The sequence below is a fragment of the Astyanax mexicanus genome, chromosome 10 (genome assembly GCF_023375975.1).
Source record: "Astyanax mexicanus isolate ESR-SI-001 chromosome 10, AstMex3_surface, whole genome shotgun sequence".
Taxonomy (NCBI): domain Eukaryota; kingdom Metazoa; phylum Chordata; class Actinopteri; order Characiformes; family Acestrorhamphidae; genus Astyanax; species Astyanax mexicanus.
The window spans coordinates 23,251,741-23,270,433 of record NC_064417.1 but is presented as its reverse complement, the minus strand read 5'-3'; the positions used below and the strand labels follow the sequence as shown (position 1 = coordinate 23,270,433).

The following is an 18,693-nucleotide window of genomic DNA, read 5'->3' as shown; positions in this document are numbered from 1 at the left end:
ACAAGTGTTACCACATTTTTTTATTAAATATTTCCTTTCATGTACAATTAAACTTAAAAATAAAACTGTACAAATCTGACACATCTTTCATTACCTTAGAAAAAATACTGCATTAATGTTTTATATATATAAATATATAAATATAAATAAAACAGATTCAGCGGTGATGATCCTCTACGGTGTGACATCAGCGTGACATCATCCGCACAAACTCTAAAGGGGAAAGAAGGAAAAAAAGATAAGAATTGACAATTAAATGAGAAAGTTGTCACTAGTGATGTCCAGTGCCAGTCCACATGTATATTACATTACACACTTCACATCACCTGTCATACCCCTTAAGTCTTTTCTTCACTGTTAAAACTGAGTGAGCTAAAGGCGCTGCCATGTGGGTCAAAAAGATCTCTTCCTGTACCAGTTTTCTCCAGTTTCTAACAGTCTTTATAACTTCTGACACTACCGGTAAAAAGTTTTAGAACAGCCCACCTTTTTCCCTTCTTATGCTGCCTTCAAGTCATGTTGGAAATCGTATTTACAAGATGAGAGCATGTGAACGCCACCACAAACTCTTATTTACCAGTGGGGAAACTCGGATTTTTAGATAAGCCCCGAGTTTCGCATTTGGGGCGTGTCACTAACAAGAGACAGCTCCATATAAACCCATTTATTTTGAACTCACTTTGGAGCGAGTGGTGGAAGAGATTCCTAAGCGGGAATTCTCCAGAATTTATGGTAAACCGACAGATGTAGTTAACTAGTATTTTTATCTTTGTTAAAATTATGATAACTGTTCCATTGTCCTAGTTAAAGGTCGTTCCCACATAGTTATGGCCCTTTTATTTATAACATGCAGTAAAAGCCCTGCTCTCTGCTCTCTGTTATGTTTCTGTAGCTAGCTAAGTTAGCTGCAAGCTAAATGTCCCACTTTGCTTAATTAGTACAAAAGTTACCCAAGGCTGCATTTAAAGGAGAACTCCGGTGTAAAATAGACTTTTGGTGTGGTAAACCATGATAAAAAAAAGTACTTACCTTTGATGAATCACACACCTACGTTCTCCTACAGCATTTTAAAATCCAGAACGCTACGCTATGCGGAGTCTGTGTATATAACTTATATGTCTGTAATTTTCAGTTCAGTAGTTGCAGCGCTCAGAGCTGAAGCTAGCGTTAAAGAAAGGTAAACAGTATTTTTAATAAGCTTCTTGTGCACTGTTAAAGTTATTAACGCCTCGTTTTAAATGTCAGGGCTCTCTGGATTCTACCAAGGAGGTTTGGAGCTAGTTTGGGCTGGATAACGGTGGAAAAAGTGATTTATCGGGGGAAAATTATGCCCAGTGTCACCCAGTCTAAAGGGTGTTTGGACAAACTGTTAAAATTTCTGGATCTTGGAACACTGTGGGAGAACGGAGGTGTGCTTTTCATCAAAGGTAAGTACTTTTTATCATATTTTGCTACACCAAAAGTCCATTTTACACCTGAGTGTAGCTAATTTATCTCCCTATCATAAAGAAATTACAGGTGGATGATAATAAAATATTTACTTTCAGAATTGCAAATATCATAATTTTATTTCTGCTTGACAAACAAAATTCAATTAATGCCATATTGACACGTTTTAACCCTTACATGTTTTTAAGTGTAAAATAGAATTTACCAATTGTGGCTTAAATTTAAACTCAACATTAACATTAATTAATTTAGCATTTATTCTGATTATTATCGTAGTTTAATAGAAATACCACAATGTGTGACTGAGTGGGGAACATGTCACCTTTTTTCTCCTCCAGAATGAAACTTATTTTATTCTGTGCATTCAGAGATGTGATGATCATAAAGAAACACTCTGCTTCAGCAGTAGTGAAACTAAAGGATAAATAGCTCGGTGCCCTACAGAAATTGTTCTGTAAAATTTACACTTTGCAAATAAACTCTATACACATTGTGTATATGAATGATAAATATATATATATATATATATATATATATATATATATATATATATATATATATATATATATATATATATATTTTTTTTTTTTTTTTTTTACAGACCTTCAAAGTCCACTTGGCCATCTCCATTGAGGTCCACATCCCGGATGATTTCGTCAATATCTCTTGGGTTCAGCTGTTCACCCATCAGCTTCTTCATGGCTTCCCTCAGTTCAGTAATACTGATCTGTCCATCACCATTTGAGTCAAACTGCACGTCAACACAACACAGGCAAGGTCACTTTCAGAAGATACATATGTTACAAGTTACAGTACAAGATGTTTACGAACAAGAGTAAGAGTGTGGATCTAAGATTAAAAAAACTGGTACATATTGACTTCCTGAATTATGTGTACAGTAGTGCAATAGTACGATGGCAAAATATTATCTAATAATGTTTTGAATAAAATAAAAAATAAAACACTGATGGGAGAAAATTAACTTTGTAATAATTAAATGGGAAAAATTATATATGTGATATATTGTTTACTTTTTATATAACAGTTACATTAAGAAAAATGCAATTTGCAATTTTATTGTAATTTTCACACATTAAAACATACCAAAGAATATACATTTTTAATTATAGCTAACAGATATTTGGGCTGAAAATAAGCTTAAAAATTAGATCACATTTGTACTACACTCGCATTAGCCATTAAAGTAGCAGTGTCCCACCCCTCTACTGAAACCGACAATAAGAGCAGTACCTCTTTGAAGGCATCTCTTAACTCTTTGACACCAATCATGTCTGCAGTTTCTGCAAGCATTTTAGGCCCCATCAGCTCCACAAAGTCTTCAAAGTCGATTTTACCCCCAGCTGTAAGGCACACACACACACAAACAGAATAACATTTACTTAATACATCACCACTGGATGGGAAGTACTAATATCACCCAGCAAACTCAATGTGAGCCAAAGTTGGCCCACATGTCCAAATATTACTGTGGTGTGATTTGTATCTGTGTGTTTAATAGTGCTGTGTACTGGCAAGAACTTGATGATACAATACTTATCACAATACATGCATTAATATTCAATATGTTGCAATGTATTGTGATACTATTGTCATGGTAAAAAAACATATTGATAAACTTTTAATAAAATAAAAGTAAAACATTTTCAGGCAATCATAACAGTGGGATCTAATGACAGAGTACAACAATGCTAACACAATACAAATGAACCACTGTCTGACACCAACATTTACATGTAAACTAAAAATAAGATCGATACAGGTTTGCAAAACAAAATACATTTCGCAATACAACGATATATTTTTCAAAAATATATTTATATAACATTTTTTTTTTTTCTATGTTCTCCCCAATTTCTGCACAGTCAATTACCCAACCCATTCATTAGGACTCCCCCTATCACCAGTAATGCCCCAACACACCAGGAGGGTAAACATTCACATAAATGTGAAGTCTGTCACTGCTTCTTTTCTAGCTGCTGCTGATGCAGCATTGCCGAGCAGCCAGCGCGCTCGGAGGAAAGCGCAGCGACTCGGTTTTGATACATCAGCTCACAGATGCCGTGCAAGAGCAAGGGAGCAAGGCCAATTGTGCTCCCTCTGAGCGCGGATAGCTTGATGGCAAAGCTGCATGAGCGGGGGTTCCAACGTGTGACCTATTTTCTCCAAACCTTAGTGTTTATGGTTGGTTGTGTGACTCACAGATTTGCTGACTCAGCTCAATGAGCTCCATCTCTGTAGGCATGTATCCCATAGTCCTCATGCACTCGCCCAGGTCCCGACAGTTGATGTAGCCTTTGTTCCTATCAAACTCTTTAAAGGCCTCCCGCAGTTCTGCACACACCAGAAAATGTGTAAAGATTACTGTTTGTTAGCTCTGTTTTAGACATGCTAAATATTATTTTTAATGAAGAGACAACGATTTATTAAATTCACAATCTTTCAGTGCCATGTAGAGAATGGTCACTATTCAACTATACTGTTATTCCATTCTAGAGCATCTTTTACTTGAGAGACCATTTGCTGTACACTATTAAACGTATATGTTCTTTGGGCAACTTTTAGAGGTTCTATAATTTGAAACAGTTGAGGAACCCTTTAACCCTTTAACTCTTGCTTAACCAGTTATTAGAGCATATTTAAATCACTATACCTTATTATAGAAGGTTTTGAACTTAGCCCTGCCTGTTTGTGCCATCTCCACCAATCGACAGATATATGTTTGAATTATAAAATTTGAAAAAACTCACTGTGAAAAAAACAAATTGTTTTTATATTTACCCTAAATTGAAAAAATACAAAAATAAAAATATTCCTTAAAGACCAGAGGCTATGGGCTATGAATGTTCTATTAAACTACATTTATTATTTAGATATTGTATTAATAAGGCTATACTGCCCACATTGTCCACTGTATAATATTTAATAATATAATATTATACTATATAATACAATATAATATTTAGTCCACCTTAATATGACATTGTAAAACCAGCCTAGATTTCATAGCGTTTTTGAGAAGGTTTTTTCAAAAGGAAAATTTTGTTGAAGGATCTTTAGAAGCACCTCAAGGGATAGATTAAACTTAAACAACCTCCAGTGGATCCTTATTGTAATTTTAACAGTAAAATAAATTGTATAGACGTTTTCTGCCAATACCTTCTATCTCCTCGGGCCGGAGCTCTCTGTCCTGTTGCATGTGGGAAAAGTGACAACAAACATCCGTTTAGACACATTTGCTTTCTTTTTCTATTTCTGAATCTCTCCCATCTCATCCCACCCCTCTCACTTTATGTTGAGATTCTTACTATAGATTAAGCTTGTATATATGTAAAAGGTGAACAGGTCAAGGAGGTTAAAACAGCAGAACATCATGAAAATGTGGAAGAGATATGTAGGGCAGGACGTCCTGAATCCTGCCATCATCTACATGCACAACATGCATTAGTACTCCGTTCAACATGGTGACTAGATTACTGGGGAGGGTGTTGAATGGCAGCAGGCACAGATAAGGAGATTTGGTAGGTTTAGCTTGAGGAAGACCCTTCACAACACACACACACACACACACAAACGGAGACAATGTTCACACTGTGACCACAGAGGATGAGGATGTTTGATTGAGTACCGCAAGAGAAAATCCCAGAGCTGATTCTCTTCTTCCATTTAAAGCTTTAGTTATAATACCCAATAGTGTATTTTACATACTGGGTCCACACACATACACACATACATACACTCTCATCCATACTGCCCACTGTGGATTACCGAGGATTGACCCCAGATCGACCAACTACAGATAAATCCTTTCTTTTTCCTTTGGGCACCATTTCATGTTAAAAGGGGTTAAGATCTGATCTGACAAGTAGTGGGTGTGGGTGTGACTAAGAATGACCATATTCAAAGTCATGAGCTTCAGATTCTCCTGCCTCATCAACCTGACATTAGATGACCCAGAATCTAAATGGAAACTGAATGGGTATCATGATGAAGATGGCATGGCATGGCATGGTGTTGCAGAAGACTTCATTATGATTTTCCATAAAAACAATGCAGATGGTTGGAAGTGTGGATGGTCTTCTCTTAAAACATCAAAGTTTGGGATAGACATTGTTTTTCTATATACATACGATCCGTGCCTGGACGAAGCCCTGCCTCAGGAAGACGCACGCAGGCCCGACGATGTTGTGCAGCATAGTGCAGTTTTGGACCAGTGCACTGAAAGGCTGCTTAAACTCAGAGTTTACATCGTCATCTTCATCATCTTCTAGCTGCAGTGACCCTGCCCCATTCCCATCAGCCACACCCTTGGGGTGGGGCCACATATCAATATCAGTATCATTATCAAACTTAGGCAAGACTTCCAACAAATAGTGACTGTGAGAATGTTAGCCACCTGTCTATGTAAAGAGAGAATATAATGACTAAAACTGCTAAAATAAGCAATCTCTGTCTTAAAGGTTACAAAGCCCGCAGGCACTGGACTGTAGCTGAGTTTGAGATAAATTAAGATAAATTAAGCAAAACAAAACTAATCCACTTGCATCAGAATTCAAATCTATCCAGCAATTTTAAAGTAAAGCTGTATAAACATAAAATATCTTAAATTCAACAAGTACATTTACAAGTACTGTTAGACTAGAACATAGGAATATTTAAAAATATTTAAACATATAAATAGTAATACAGCACTGTTTTTGGGACCAATAATTGACATTGTCTTAAATACAGCGATGTTCTAACACACATCATAATCATCGCAGTTTCTAAAACAGATCCTTACCTTCTTCAATTTCTGCTTCATTGCTGGATTGGTGCAGTTCCCCATTACTTTAGATTTGCTGTTTTTTTCTTGAGTCTGTTGATTTTCCTAATTTCTTTCTAGGTACTCAGTTTACAGAATGGGGTGGAAACGTGACCTTGAGCCTCACTAACATCCCTCATATTAATGAAGAAAGTTTTTAAACTCACTCCATTTAGTGTGATCAACAACACCATCATATACCTGAAACCTCAAAACCTCTCATTTTATGTCCTTTCCATCACTGCCCATGTCATCCTTCTTTATCTGCACCCATCTAAGGCTGTCACTGCTGTCATAGATTGCTGGCCCATGCAAATGACTTTTACAAGCGGAGAGTGAGAGAGAGTGGCTGAGAGAGAGAGAGAGAGAGAGTGAAAGAGAGAGGGTGGGGCGAGTGAGTTAGTATTAGATGGAGAAAACGAAGCCTCTTTAATCCCACATTTCAGATTAAAGACAGAGTGATGGAGATGATGATGATGGTGAGGGAGCTGGACAGAGAGTAAGGCGATTGAGAGAAGGAAAAGATGAGAAAGCATGAGACAGGGAAAGAGAGAGAGTGAGAGAGAGAGAGAGAGAGAGAGAGAGAGAGAGAGAAAGTAAAAGAGAAATGGCCAAAAGTAAGTGTTGTAAGAGAGCAAATAATAATAAATAACATAATGGCTGCCAGGTTTGTCACAATAATTCCATTATCATAGTGCAGTATACAGGGGTTGGACAATGAAACTGAAACACCAGGTTTTAGACCCCAGTCATTTATTGTCCCGACGGACAGTTCTGGTGGAAACAGGAGAGTTGAGGTGCACATTGAATTCTGATGTGATTTGGGCACCCGTGGTTTTATGTTTTTTGGAAAACATAGCACCCGAACATCCCTTTCAGACAGCTCCCTCTTGCGTCCACAGTTAATCCTGTTGGATGTGGTTTGTCCTTCTTGGTGGTATGCTGACATTACCCTGGATAAGACTTGCTGTCTTGGTCACAGATGCACCAGCAAGACGTGCACCAACAATTTGTCCTCTTTTGAACTCTGGTATGTCACCCATAATGTTGTGTGCATTGCAATATTTTGAGTAAAACTGTGCTCTTACCCTGCTAATTGAACCTTCACACTCTGCTCTTACTGGAGCAATGTGCAATTAATGAAGATTGGCCACCAGGCTGCTCCTATTTAGCCATGAACCCTCCCACACTAAAATGACAGGTGTTTTAGTTTCATTGTCCAATTAAAAAGGCAAAATTGCTTTACTATGCTTTTACATTCTCATTTTTGTGGAACATAAACATGTCTTAAAACAGTATTATTGTTTATCACAATTACAAAGTATCATCAGTAACAAGTATCATAACAGATGAACATGTAACTTAATACTTAATAATATTGTAATATACTCTAATATATCATTACTGACACAAAAAATACAAAATTACAATTTACAGAAAAGGGAAAAACTTTTTAACTTTGAATGTAAGTCAATCTGGAAAGAATTCAAAGTAATTTGAATTTGTTAATTTTTATTTGTTTTTTATTTGTTAATTTATCATAAAATTCTGACTTATTGTTAAGAAAACATCTAATTATTTATTATCTGTTAATATCTAGTAAAATCTACATTGAAAAAGAAAAAAAATATTGTTTGTATGACAAAATAATATATAAACGTTTTCGTTTGCATGAAAATAATTTCCTGAGGTAAAATTTAATCAGTGTGTGTGTGTGTGTGGTGAACTGTGCTTCTGTGCATGCATTAATCCTAATGTAATCACACGCCACTATGCTGTAATTCGTAGATCAAACCTTGATCTGCAATCTATGCTATGATTTTACTAGAAATCACCTTCTATTACAAGCCGACCTGGGTTATAATCCACAGTAATCCCCCGACACACACATACACATAACACACTCACACACACGTATCTATATTTTGCCTTCAAAAACTCAAAAACAAAGCTACGGATGGGTGTTGTCCTATTTCCATTATATAGAGGTGCAGACTAGAGTTGTCTGTGAATGTTTGGACACTCTTGGAAAAACGATGTAGAAAACAATATTTAATTCATTCCTAATGTACATGTACTCTTTGATAAGATAAAAAATTAAAAATAGCTGTTCCTACTATTCTATGCCAATTCAGGAATTCAAGTAACTTTCTAAGTCTAAAGTTTCATTGATTTAAATTTTTTTATCAGAATTAGGGCTTGTTATACTATAAAAAATGGTGGTCCATGCTTTAATGATTTTAATCACTCTGTCAGTGTTTACGACTGGTGGTGTCTGATTAAAATTGTCAGAAATCCAGCTTCGTTTTTTTACTAGGTGGCTAGTATTCGCATTCGGGGTTTGCTAGTATTTTAGTGGAATCTATTCTTTCTTCCACCCGTGCAATTTTGCTAGTGCTGCTGGCAGCAGCACAAGCCAAAACATGATGCATCCACCCCCATGTTTCACAGTGCCAGTTTCTTATTGCGTTGTCTATGCTCCAGTGTGCACTGGGTCAGTCAGGGTCTGCATGCAGTGTGTGTGTGTGTGTGTGTGTGTGTGTGTGTGTGTGTGTGTGTGTGTTTTCAGTCATGTTCAGATGAGGTCGTCATAGGATTGCATATGACCAGATGGGTGGTGCTGTGCCAGCTGTGTTTAGACAGCTTCACAAGAGCAACTGTGTATGTGTGTCTCTGTGCAGTAGCATCTAAGTGACATTAGGTGGAAGCATGTATCCATTTTTATGACTAGATATATTTTTTCTCTGCTCTCTTACTCTCTTAAAATTCACTGTTCAACACAAGTGCTCAATAGTGAAGGAATCTATCGGAATCTATAGACATGGTAAATAGACATCTTTTTAATTCCATCAGGCAGTTTTCTCTATTAATGCAGGACCAACTATCTGTTTACATGGGGCCAAAAAATACTAAAGGTTAATTTATGTTAAAAATGTCTTACATTTTACATTTACTCTGACAGGGGAACAGCATTTTTCACTGATACTTAAGACACTCCATTTTGAATGACTGGGCAGTTTGACAAGGTTGTAATTTAATGTTCCTAAAATGGCTTTATCTTGTCTAATCTAATTAACTGACCATAATAATACAGCCCACTTTAGAAAAGTGACTCCAGAGGTTGGGTTTCTCTTGTTGCTGCTGATAAAATGTCAATACTGATTGATTACACTGCTCATGTAAGACAATCCTAGCAGGGGAACGCAATACTATGAACCAAAGATGGTGATCTGGCTTAGTGCAAGAGGACAGGCCTGCTTGTGTTGAGACACCTCCTTTAATCTTTGATCTCGTGTCAGTAAGTCACTTCGCCACTTGAATGGGAGGGAACTTAGAAAATTGCCTCTTTAACAGCATAGGGCATGGTAGATGTTGTTTACGCTCAGTATATACAGCCCATATTTAGAAATGAAGGAAAAAGCTTTAAAAATGGATCTTTTGAATTGACCATTTTTGTAATGTCATTATAACATACATTACAGTAGTTATTTATGTAAATAGCCCACAGCAGAAGATGGTGCACTGTTACATGGTGCAGTATTGCTTCCATATACTTCCTACATCTGTATGGAAGAGTCATAAGAAGGTAGCATTAAACTGGATCTTGTCATAAAACAGATCTTTTAAAGTATTGTGGACTGAATAAAGCTACAATTATTAAAGGTACGTGGGGTTTAAAAAATGTTTTTTTGAAAAGAACACCTTGCAGACTGTGAAGCATGGGGGTGTATGTATTATTCTTTGAGGTTCTGTTCCTGCCGGTAGCATCAGCAATATAACACAGGTGAAGGGGAGAATGGAATTCACAAATAACCAGAAAATCCTGGATGTAAATATAACTTATATTTTCAAGTAATTTTATTCAATTCATCCTGACTGTGTGATGCCCTGTGTACACATGGTCACTTCATGTGACTAGTATCTAGATCAGGGGTGTCCAAACTTTTTTTGTTGGGGGCCAGAAGGAGAAATATATTTGAAGTCACGTGCCACACTAAAAAAAAAATGAAATATACCACTTTAAATAATACTTTTTTCCTGATTGTTTCATTTACACACCATTTTACTTGACTTATTTTATCTTTGACAGTGTTGTGTAAACTAAGATTTTTCAAATTGATGACTCTTTTGCCCCGTTTTTCTGCGCCAGAAATGCGCACCCTCTCCGGTTTTAGACTCTTTTCCCCCGTTTTTCTGCGCTAGAAATGCGCAACCTCTCCGCTTTTAGACTCTCTTCCCCCGTTTTTCTGCGCTAGAAATGCGCAACCTCTCCGCTTTTAGACTCTTTTGCCCGTTTCTGACACCTAGCTTTCAAACTTTGAATCTCACATTATAAAAACCTGCTTAACAGCGGCCCAACTTTCATTCTATTTCTAAAATACCTCGGGCCGTAGTTTGGACACCCCTGATCTAGATTGTATACTAATAAGGTTTTAACCACATTCATTTACACTTGTAAATCTCCTGTTAGTCAAACAGAAATCTGACTGCTGTGTGGGGAAGAATATGCAAATACTTTTGTCACATGATAACCAGTTTACTTGCTCAATCTCTTCCTGTGCTGCGCCAAAGATGGTTGTTATACTGAAATTTGCAACTTTACTTAATGCCATCCTTTATGATTATATTCCTCACAGATACTGATCACATGGTAAATGATGTACCCAGAGGAGTTGTTTCAATAACACTGGGACTGAAATATGATGATTGCTGTGTGGGACAAAATATGCAAATTCAGCCATTGCATTGCAACTATTGCTGGTTTATACTCGGAGGTGTTTTGGTGCTGAATGTGTCTTGGACAGGTAGATATGTTCACACAGCTGTAACATGTGGCTAAAATGCATCTCAGACCAACCCCTAAAGTGGTTCGAGTGATCGGATTTTTTTATTCCTTCACCTTCCTTGTGTTGAGGCATCACTAGTGATAAGGGATATAGCTGGCTAGCAGCTAAATGCTCAGGACATAATTGGGGAGAAAAATAAAAAATATATATAAAAATGAAATAGTTTTATGGAGGGTAAAACATTTCTTCAAAGGATTTGAATTGTTAAAATGGTTGAAACAGACATGAGGAATACCAGTACCAGTTAAATGTTTGGACACACCTCTTCTAATTCAATGTGTTTTCTTTCTTTCTATTTTTTTTTTTATTGTAAATTGAATATTGAACACATTAAAGCTAAACAGGAACACATGTGAATTTATATTTTAAACAAAAAGTGTTTTACAAGAATGTGTTTTATACTTTAGACTCTTTTTAGTAGTCACATGTATCTTTGATAGCAGATTTGCACACTTTTGGTATTTTGTCTCAGTATCTCCCTAAGTAAATTTACCTGGAATAGTTTTTTTTAGCGTTTTTAGCGTTGCTGCTTTTCTTTCACGCTGTGAAGCTCCAGCTCATCCCAAATTACCATCTCAGTTGGATTTAAATCAGAGGATTGTGGAGGCCTTTTTTATTATATAATTCTATATGTGTTCCTTAATTGTTTTCATATCTTTAATTTTAATCTGCAATGTAGATTAATACATTAAAGAAAGAAAAATGTCCAAACTTTAGACTGGTACTGTAGTTTAAAAAAAAAACGAATTAGTTTTATCTCCAGCATTAACCCAGCTCACTTACATTCTGTATATAAAATCAGATGAGTGAACACAGATTCACACTGTTCTGTACTGATGCTTTCAGGATGTTCAGTATGTGTCACTGAGGGACTAAATGAATTAAAGTGAATGACAGAGTACTGTAAGAAACTTTCCACATCTTTTAAAGGGCCTGCCACACATATATCACCATGGGCTCTTTTGAGTTACATTTGTTTGTAAATTAGTTTATACTTGCATTTTTTTTTTCTCTTGTGCTCTTCAGATTTTATAGTCTAGTGTAAATCATAATGAGTGCACATTATTATTTCTCAAGGGAGTCAGATTTTGGGACACATCTATTCAGGCCAATTATTGTAATGAATAACGCCTTCATATTCAAAACAAAAGATGGATCATATCCAGTGAGAATCAATAACTGAACCAACAAACAGCATCCGCAGGTCACTTCTCTGCGACTGTCATTTTACTGAGTGTTTCAGCGACTGAAATTAGAGAGCAGGCTGTGGGCGTGCAGGTTACTATTACCTAATCACAATGACGAAACACAACACACAAGGTCACTGACACTGTATATTGAGTAGGTTGACACTGAACATGAGCTCCATAGCTTTTAACCTTGATTGCTTCACTTTAGCATTGTTTATTTGTGCGATTTGTGTGGTTTTATGAACGTTGACTAACATATACAGTAAATTATCAGCCTAAACATCAAGCCTAAGCCCTGATTATACTGTATAACATATAATCATACCTTAATTTACTGTACATGTGTATGTAAATGAAGTCAGATATAAGAGACACGTAGGAGTTAAAGGATCTGAAAGTACACTAAATAATGCAGCACAGCAAGACGTCAGACGCCTGACCACAAGGTCAGTTGGGGGAAAAAAAAGAGCGTGCTCAGGATTTTAGGCCAGATGCATAACACACCTGTGATTCCCATATACCAGTAATTGGAAATGTGGCTTAAACGTAATGTTTATAGCTGTATATTCGTGTTCTGAGTAGTGAGTTATAAAGGAACCTTCACCATCTGCTAAGGGAATTCAAGAAATCTAGTGTCTAAAGGAACTTCACTTTATCTTACCAGTTTGTTTTTGATTTCACCAACAAAATGGTTCTTTATCTTCTTTAGCAGCACTCAAATAACCCATACTAGCACACTAATTGTAAAACCTTTGTTTTCCAACAGCAGGTTAACCCCACCCATTCACAATGAAGTTATAAGAAGTATTACAGCCCAGACTGCTTTATGAATGAGGCACTGTACAAGTCACCCTATCAGAACAGAACTCAGAAAATGTTTATGTAAAAAGTATGATGTTTTCTTGGTTCATTGTTTTTTAATTATGTCAATATACAACTCATGTAAAAGGATCCCAGTACTAAATAAAGGCAATAAATCCTCACATACACTGTAAAATGTTTAAAGTCAAAACTGTAAAATTTAGAATTAATGACTTCCTGTCTTCTTATGAGCAGATAATCAGACAATTGCTCCACTTAATCAAAAAATGCTCTGTAACCAGTTGCATTATAGACTCTAAATAATACAACTAAGTATGTTCTGTAATCAGTTGTTGTATCATTTTGAGATGGCCAAATTGTCATTGTCTATAGTGTAAACAGACATTATGTATTAAAGCAGTTGTTTTTAAACTGCCTCCATGGGAGGGAATGATGATATCCGAATGCATGCACCAAAAGGGTCAGTGTAAAGTTTATTAATTTAATTTTCTGACCGTTTGAGGCTAAATGCAAAAATAGAAAAATGGATGTTAAAACGTAATATTCCAGTTTTAGTTTTTTTTATCTCCACCCCTCACAATTCTGTTTTTTCTTCTTCAGATTTTTGCATTTTTGCATTTTGCAAGTTGGATTATACCATAAGATTTGTGTTACAAGATACAAAAATAGACAAAATTGAAAATCGAGAGAATAATTTTTCTTGAAATTCTGTTTGCGAAAAACTAAAGTAAAAAACTAGATAATTAATTATTTGGATAAATTATTTTTCTTCTTCATTATATTGAATGGAAAAAAAATAATGATTAAGTTTTATACCCAATTTTATATTTTCGAATTTAGCTTGATATGGTCAGAAAATAAGTAACTGCTAAACGTTACACTGACTCGAAAGGACAATACAATTCTATATAATAAACAGTTGTAATCAGTTCCATTCAATTCTAAATTCATAGTGCCTTGTCTTGTTTGTTCGGGTATTTGTATTGTGATCTTACTTGGCCAAAAACTGAGTCCACAATTGGAACTAAATCGATGTCCTCTTTCTCACACTGCTCCTCAGTCTCAGCAGCGCCATCTTCCTCCACCTCCTCCTCCTCATCACCCCGTCTTTCAGGGGGTGCACTCGGCCTCTTCCGTCCTTTAGACGCTCCATTGGTGCTGAAGGCTTCCACCACACCCATCTCAAGCTGTTTCTTCTGTTTCTCCACCTTCTTCTTTATGGCAGCTTGGACCTGCCGGCATCAGAAAGCATGGGTTACTCTGATATCACACTAGAGTGACCACAGACCTATAAGTAGTCAAACATCTGATTAAAAATCAGTTTTAAAAGCAGACGCTATTCCTTTGGTAATGTTACATTATATGGACAAAAGTATAGGGCACCTGCTAATTCACTGTGCTACTTCCTAAATCAAGAGCATTTGTTTTCTGCTTTGTTGGAGTAACTGTCTCTAAATACATTTTGCTAGATTTTAGAGCATTGCTGTGAGAATTTGATTGTATTCATCATTCAAAATTATTAGGTGGAGTACCATCATTCCACATCATCAATAACCGATCTAATTGACATCTGATCAATGTTCATGTTCTTCGAAAGGGGTGTCCACAAACATGTTTGGACATGTTTCACAATTTCTTATGTTGGGGGAGAGCAGAGCAACTGCCAGCCTCAACCTAATAGCGAAATACTAGCTTCCTGCTTTGTCATTTGAGCTGTGTGATTAATTTTACAGCTATGTTACCTGTTCTACATTATTTTAAAGAAAGCAAGTAGCTAATGTAAAAAAAAAACAAGAAAGAAAGCAAGTAGCTGAATGTACGATTTCTACTTAACAAATTGCTAAATAAAATACTAAGCTCCAGTTTGCAATACAGATCATAAAGACGCAGATGCAATCGTAACAAATGCTGTTAAGTGATTTGTATTTTTGAAAATTTTCAGGCATTTTCAGGGTAACAAAACCTAAATTAGACTTTTTTTAAATCAGCTGGCTAGCTGGCTTCCAAACTTAAGTGTTGTTTAGCTAAATAATACACTTTGAGTACATAAAACTGTGACTCAATGCTCCTGTGCTTTAAAACTTTAAATAGTTTTAGTCTTTGCAGTTAGGGAACCATGTGCTAATATGTCAGTCTAACTTTAAACAATGCAGTACCTAATTACCCATCGTTTTTTTAGTTTAACTCCCAGTTTTACTTACAATTTCACAGTTTTCTCTTTTTTGGGTTGACCCACACAAAATCACACACTTGGATTAAAATCACATTATTAAATTCAGCACTTACATCATCCATAACCAACCTGTGACCTATATTTCATCTCCAGGCATAACATCTTTTTTGAAATAACCTGTAGCATCAGAGTAAACTTTACTTAACCTTTCTGATATTTTGAGGAAATCTGATCAGATTAAATTTTCACATTTTTCCACGCAATTGGAAAAGTAAAACTGGAGCAGTTGTTTGTGTCCACACTCATATACACTCACACACACACACACTCTCTAACACACTTGGCTTAAACTCAGGCCGCTACACTTTATACTGCTAACCTGCCTTGGCTTGACTTTATTTATTCATGTTAGCAGCAAAGATACTGAAAAACGAGTGGAGGATCATTTAAATAATTAATAACCCAAATGCAAACAACAATATTCAAAATGTATTTATCGAATATATGTTTTAATATCTAAAACAAATAAATAAATAAAAGTATATATCTGGTAGGTATATTTATAAAAAAAATACTTTCCATTATATGTTATATATTACATTAAATATATTTTTCAACATCGAGATATATGGAATTGGCTTAATGAATTGATTGCTAGTAAATATATTTTAAAATACATTTGTTTTAGTCCTCAGTTTAAAAAAACATCCAAACACATATTTTCTGTACAGAATATCTACCTATGGAACTGGTCTTTCACATTTAACATGACCTTTGCACTATGCTGCATATTTCTGTTTAATATTTCCCAATATATTAAAAAATGTGTTACATTTTAATAGTTGGAATATATAGGCAATATATGCTGGAAAAAAAAAACTTTTTTGTGTGTTACATTTATTTTGGAATGAAATACAATATATTTACATACAAATACATGTTCATATAGTTTATTTCAGCCTTATGTAGAATTAAAAGCTAACTTTCTTAAGAATTAGATATTTTTAAAAGTATTTAGACATTTATGTCTCTACCTATTCCAGTCCCACCACATGGATTACATGCAACTAAAACTACATGCATAACCTCATTAAACCGTTTTTAATATATTTATAATATACTATGAAAGTATGAAAAAAATGTATTACTTAGAAACAACCTGATTTTCTCAGTAAAGTCTGCATAAACAGTAATATTGTATAAAACAGTGTAATAATGAGAGTTAATAGTAAGGATTAAGATGGGCTCTTGCAGTTAAAACAAACATCATATTAGGGAAATTTAGGAAAATTATATTCTTACACACTTAAAATTGATCTTTAAGCCATTTGTAGTTATCTAATAAACTATTCTTAACCATAATATCTTATGAACTTAAAATGTTAATAAAACAGTTCTAAAATTCACCACACTTTTTGAAATAAAGGTGCCATAAAGTGTTATTTTAGCAATACCTTAAAACACTCCAGCAGGTTTTAAAAAGAACCATTATAATTATACAGTATGTAAATAGCCGTTAAATTGATTTGAAAAGACCTTTACATTTAACTTTATACCTTTAAAAAAATTCTTCACACACTTCACTTATTTACAAAAAAGTATTTTTGGAACCAAAACTGGTTATTCTGTATCGTTCCTCAAAAGAAACCTTTGTAGCACTTTTATTTTGAAGAGTGTAGGTAAACTGCCTTTAGTAAAAAGCATGTGCATGTCTTGACATACAAAACCATATTGGGCATACACACACACACACACACACACACACCTGTTTTGCTGTCCTCTCCTGCGGCGCACTCATTCCGGCGGTAGTGCCTCCCCCTGCTGCTGATCCCTCTCGAATGATCATGAACATCCCTGCAGCTATCAGACGCTCTTGCTCGTCCTCTCATACGCTCTCTCTCTCTCTCTCTCTCTCTCTCTTTTCTCTCTCTCTCTCTTTCTCTGAAAGCAAACACCTGTCCTACCCCTCCCTCTGTGCTCCTCTCTGCAGTGTCTTCACTGAAGCTCCTGTTGTCTTCCTTTACATCCACCTGCTGTTCTACATTAATCTGACCTCAAAAGACTTGTCAATGATCAATAATCAGTAATAATCAATGAATGGCAAATTTTTTTGTTTTTAGTTTTTCCTCTCTGTTCTTCCTCTGTAGCTCTTCTGCTCCTCCCTCAAAGATCAAATAAATCAGATCTAATACTCTAACTCTTCCTTAGTCTTTTCTATGTCCAGTCTTGCAGAGAAGTTCCTCATGAAGGTCCGTTTTCCTCTTTTTTCTCTCAGTCTGTTGTCCTCCTCTCGGCCCCTCGTCTCAGCCCCTCTCTCGGGCTCTCTGTGTCTTGCTGTCTCCGTGCAGGGCGCGGCGGGTGTGTGTTTTATGTGGTGGGGCTGAGAGACTGAAGGATACAGTGTCTGTTCCTAAAGCTCTTTACCTCTCTCTGGTGACATGGTATCCATCAGATACCTCCTTCTCACTTTCCTTATCTTTCACTCTCCTTCTCTCAGGCTTGAGCGGGCGGAGGGTTGTCTTTGTGGTGCAGGTGGTGGTCTAATGCATTCCAGGTGACCTTCAGGCCAGGTGAGACAAGGGGTTGCTCCACCAATGAATGGAAAGCAGTGTGACCTGGTACTGTGGGACTGCACACATAAATACACACAAGCTCCTGTGCATATGATACCCGGACCAGCTAGTATAAAGTTTAATGCTGTACTTTAACCACTCTTAATTGATCAATAGGCTTGAATTGCCTCAAGACCTTCTGTTGTGAAACAACCTTTAAACAGTAATAAACTTGCAGTAATACTAATGTTACTATTGTAAAATAGTTTGTCAGATATATGACTGTTCTATGTCAGGCCAATCAATGAGATTTTTGCAAAATGTACATGATATCTGTCATATCTTCAATTATGTTTGTTAAATATAACAATAGAAGTATAATAGAAAGGGTTTATTTAGTAAAACACATAAATTGAACAGTTTGATTGCATAAAAAACCATGCCTGTATGCCAATTGGGAACTACACATTAATACTAGAAGGTATGAACTGTATTATATACTAATGTTACCCCAGAACATTTACATACACTACTAACAAATTTTGTACAAACAAGAAGCAACGAGGTGTTGCTATCCCAACATACAGTTCTGAAAAAAAAAATAAGACTTCAAATAATGCAAAAGCAAGTTTATATTCATAAAGAGTTCAGAAAGCAACATTTGGTGGAACAACCCTGGTTTTTAATCACAGTTTTCATGTATCTTGGCATGTTCTTCTCCACCAGTCTTATACACTGCTTTTGGATAACTTTATGCCACTTCTGGTGCACAGGAGGTTTTCAATTTAGTAAAATTAAAGAAACTCATCATTTGTAAGTGGTATCTGTACATCACTGC

The 18,693-nt window shown here is 35.9% G+C and overlaps 1 protein-coding gene across 3 annotated transcripts; it reads right to left on the bottom strand.

Moving 5' to 3' along the window:
- Nucleotides 1-7: 7 nt before the first annotated feature.
- Nucleotides 8-17,706, bottom strand: cabp2b (calcium binding protein 2b). Of its 3 annotated transcripts, none has more exons than XM_022683518.2 (7): nucleotides 17,069-17,706; nucleotides 14,126-14,362; nucleotides 4,627-4,657; nucleotides 3,670-3,801; nucleotides 2,701-2,810; nucleotides 2,053-2,200; nucleotides 8-213 (listed from the first exon to the last, which is right to left on the bottom strand). In XM_022683518.2, the coding sequence occupies exons 1-7, from the start codon at nucleotides 17,153-17,155 to the stop codon at nucleotides 188-190; spliced, it is 771 nt and encodes a 256-aa protein (XP_022539239.1). In that variant the 5' UTR covers nucleotides 17,156-17,706; the 3' UTR covers nucleotides 8-187. The 3 variants fall into 3 exon arrangements, with proteins under 3 accessions (XP_022539239.1, XP_022539240.2, XP_049340427.1); XM_022683519.2 differs by lacking the exons at nucleotides 14,126-14,362; nucleotides 17,069-17,706 and adding exons at nucleotides 5,598-5,774; nucleotides 6,251-6,629; XM_049484470.1 differs by lacking the exons at nucleotides 14,126-14,362; nucleotides 17,069-17,706 and adding an exon at nucleotides 6,251-6,624.
- Between the last annotated feature and the right edge of the window lie 987 nt (nucleotides 17,707-18,693).

Excerpts from the sequence above, each read along its gene's own strand:
- cabp2b (XM_022683518.2), bottom strand. The coding sequence starts at position 17,155 with ATGTTCATGATCATTCGAGAGGGATCAGCAGCAGGGGGAGGCACTACC. Across the intron at positions 14,363-17,068 it reads AGGAGAGGACAGCAAAACAG|GTCCAAGCTGCCATAAAGAA; the intron begins GTGTGTGTGTGT and ends TGATGCCGGCAG. Across the intron at positions 214-2,052 it reads TGGCCAAGTGGACTTTGAAG|AGTTTGTGCGGATGATGTCA; the intron begins GTCTGTAAAAAA and ends TTTCCCCTTTAG.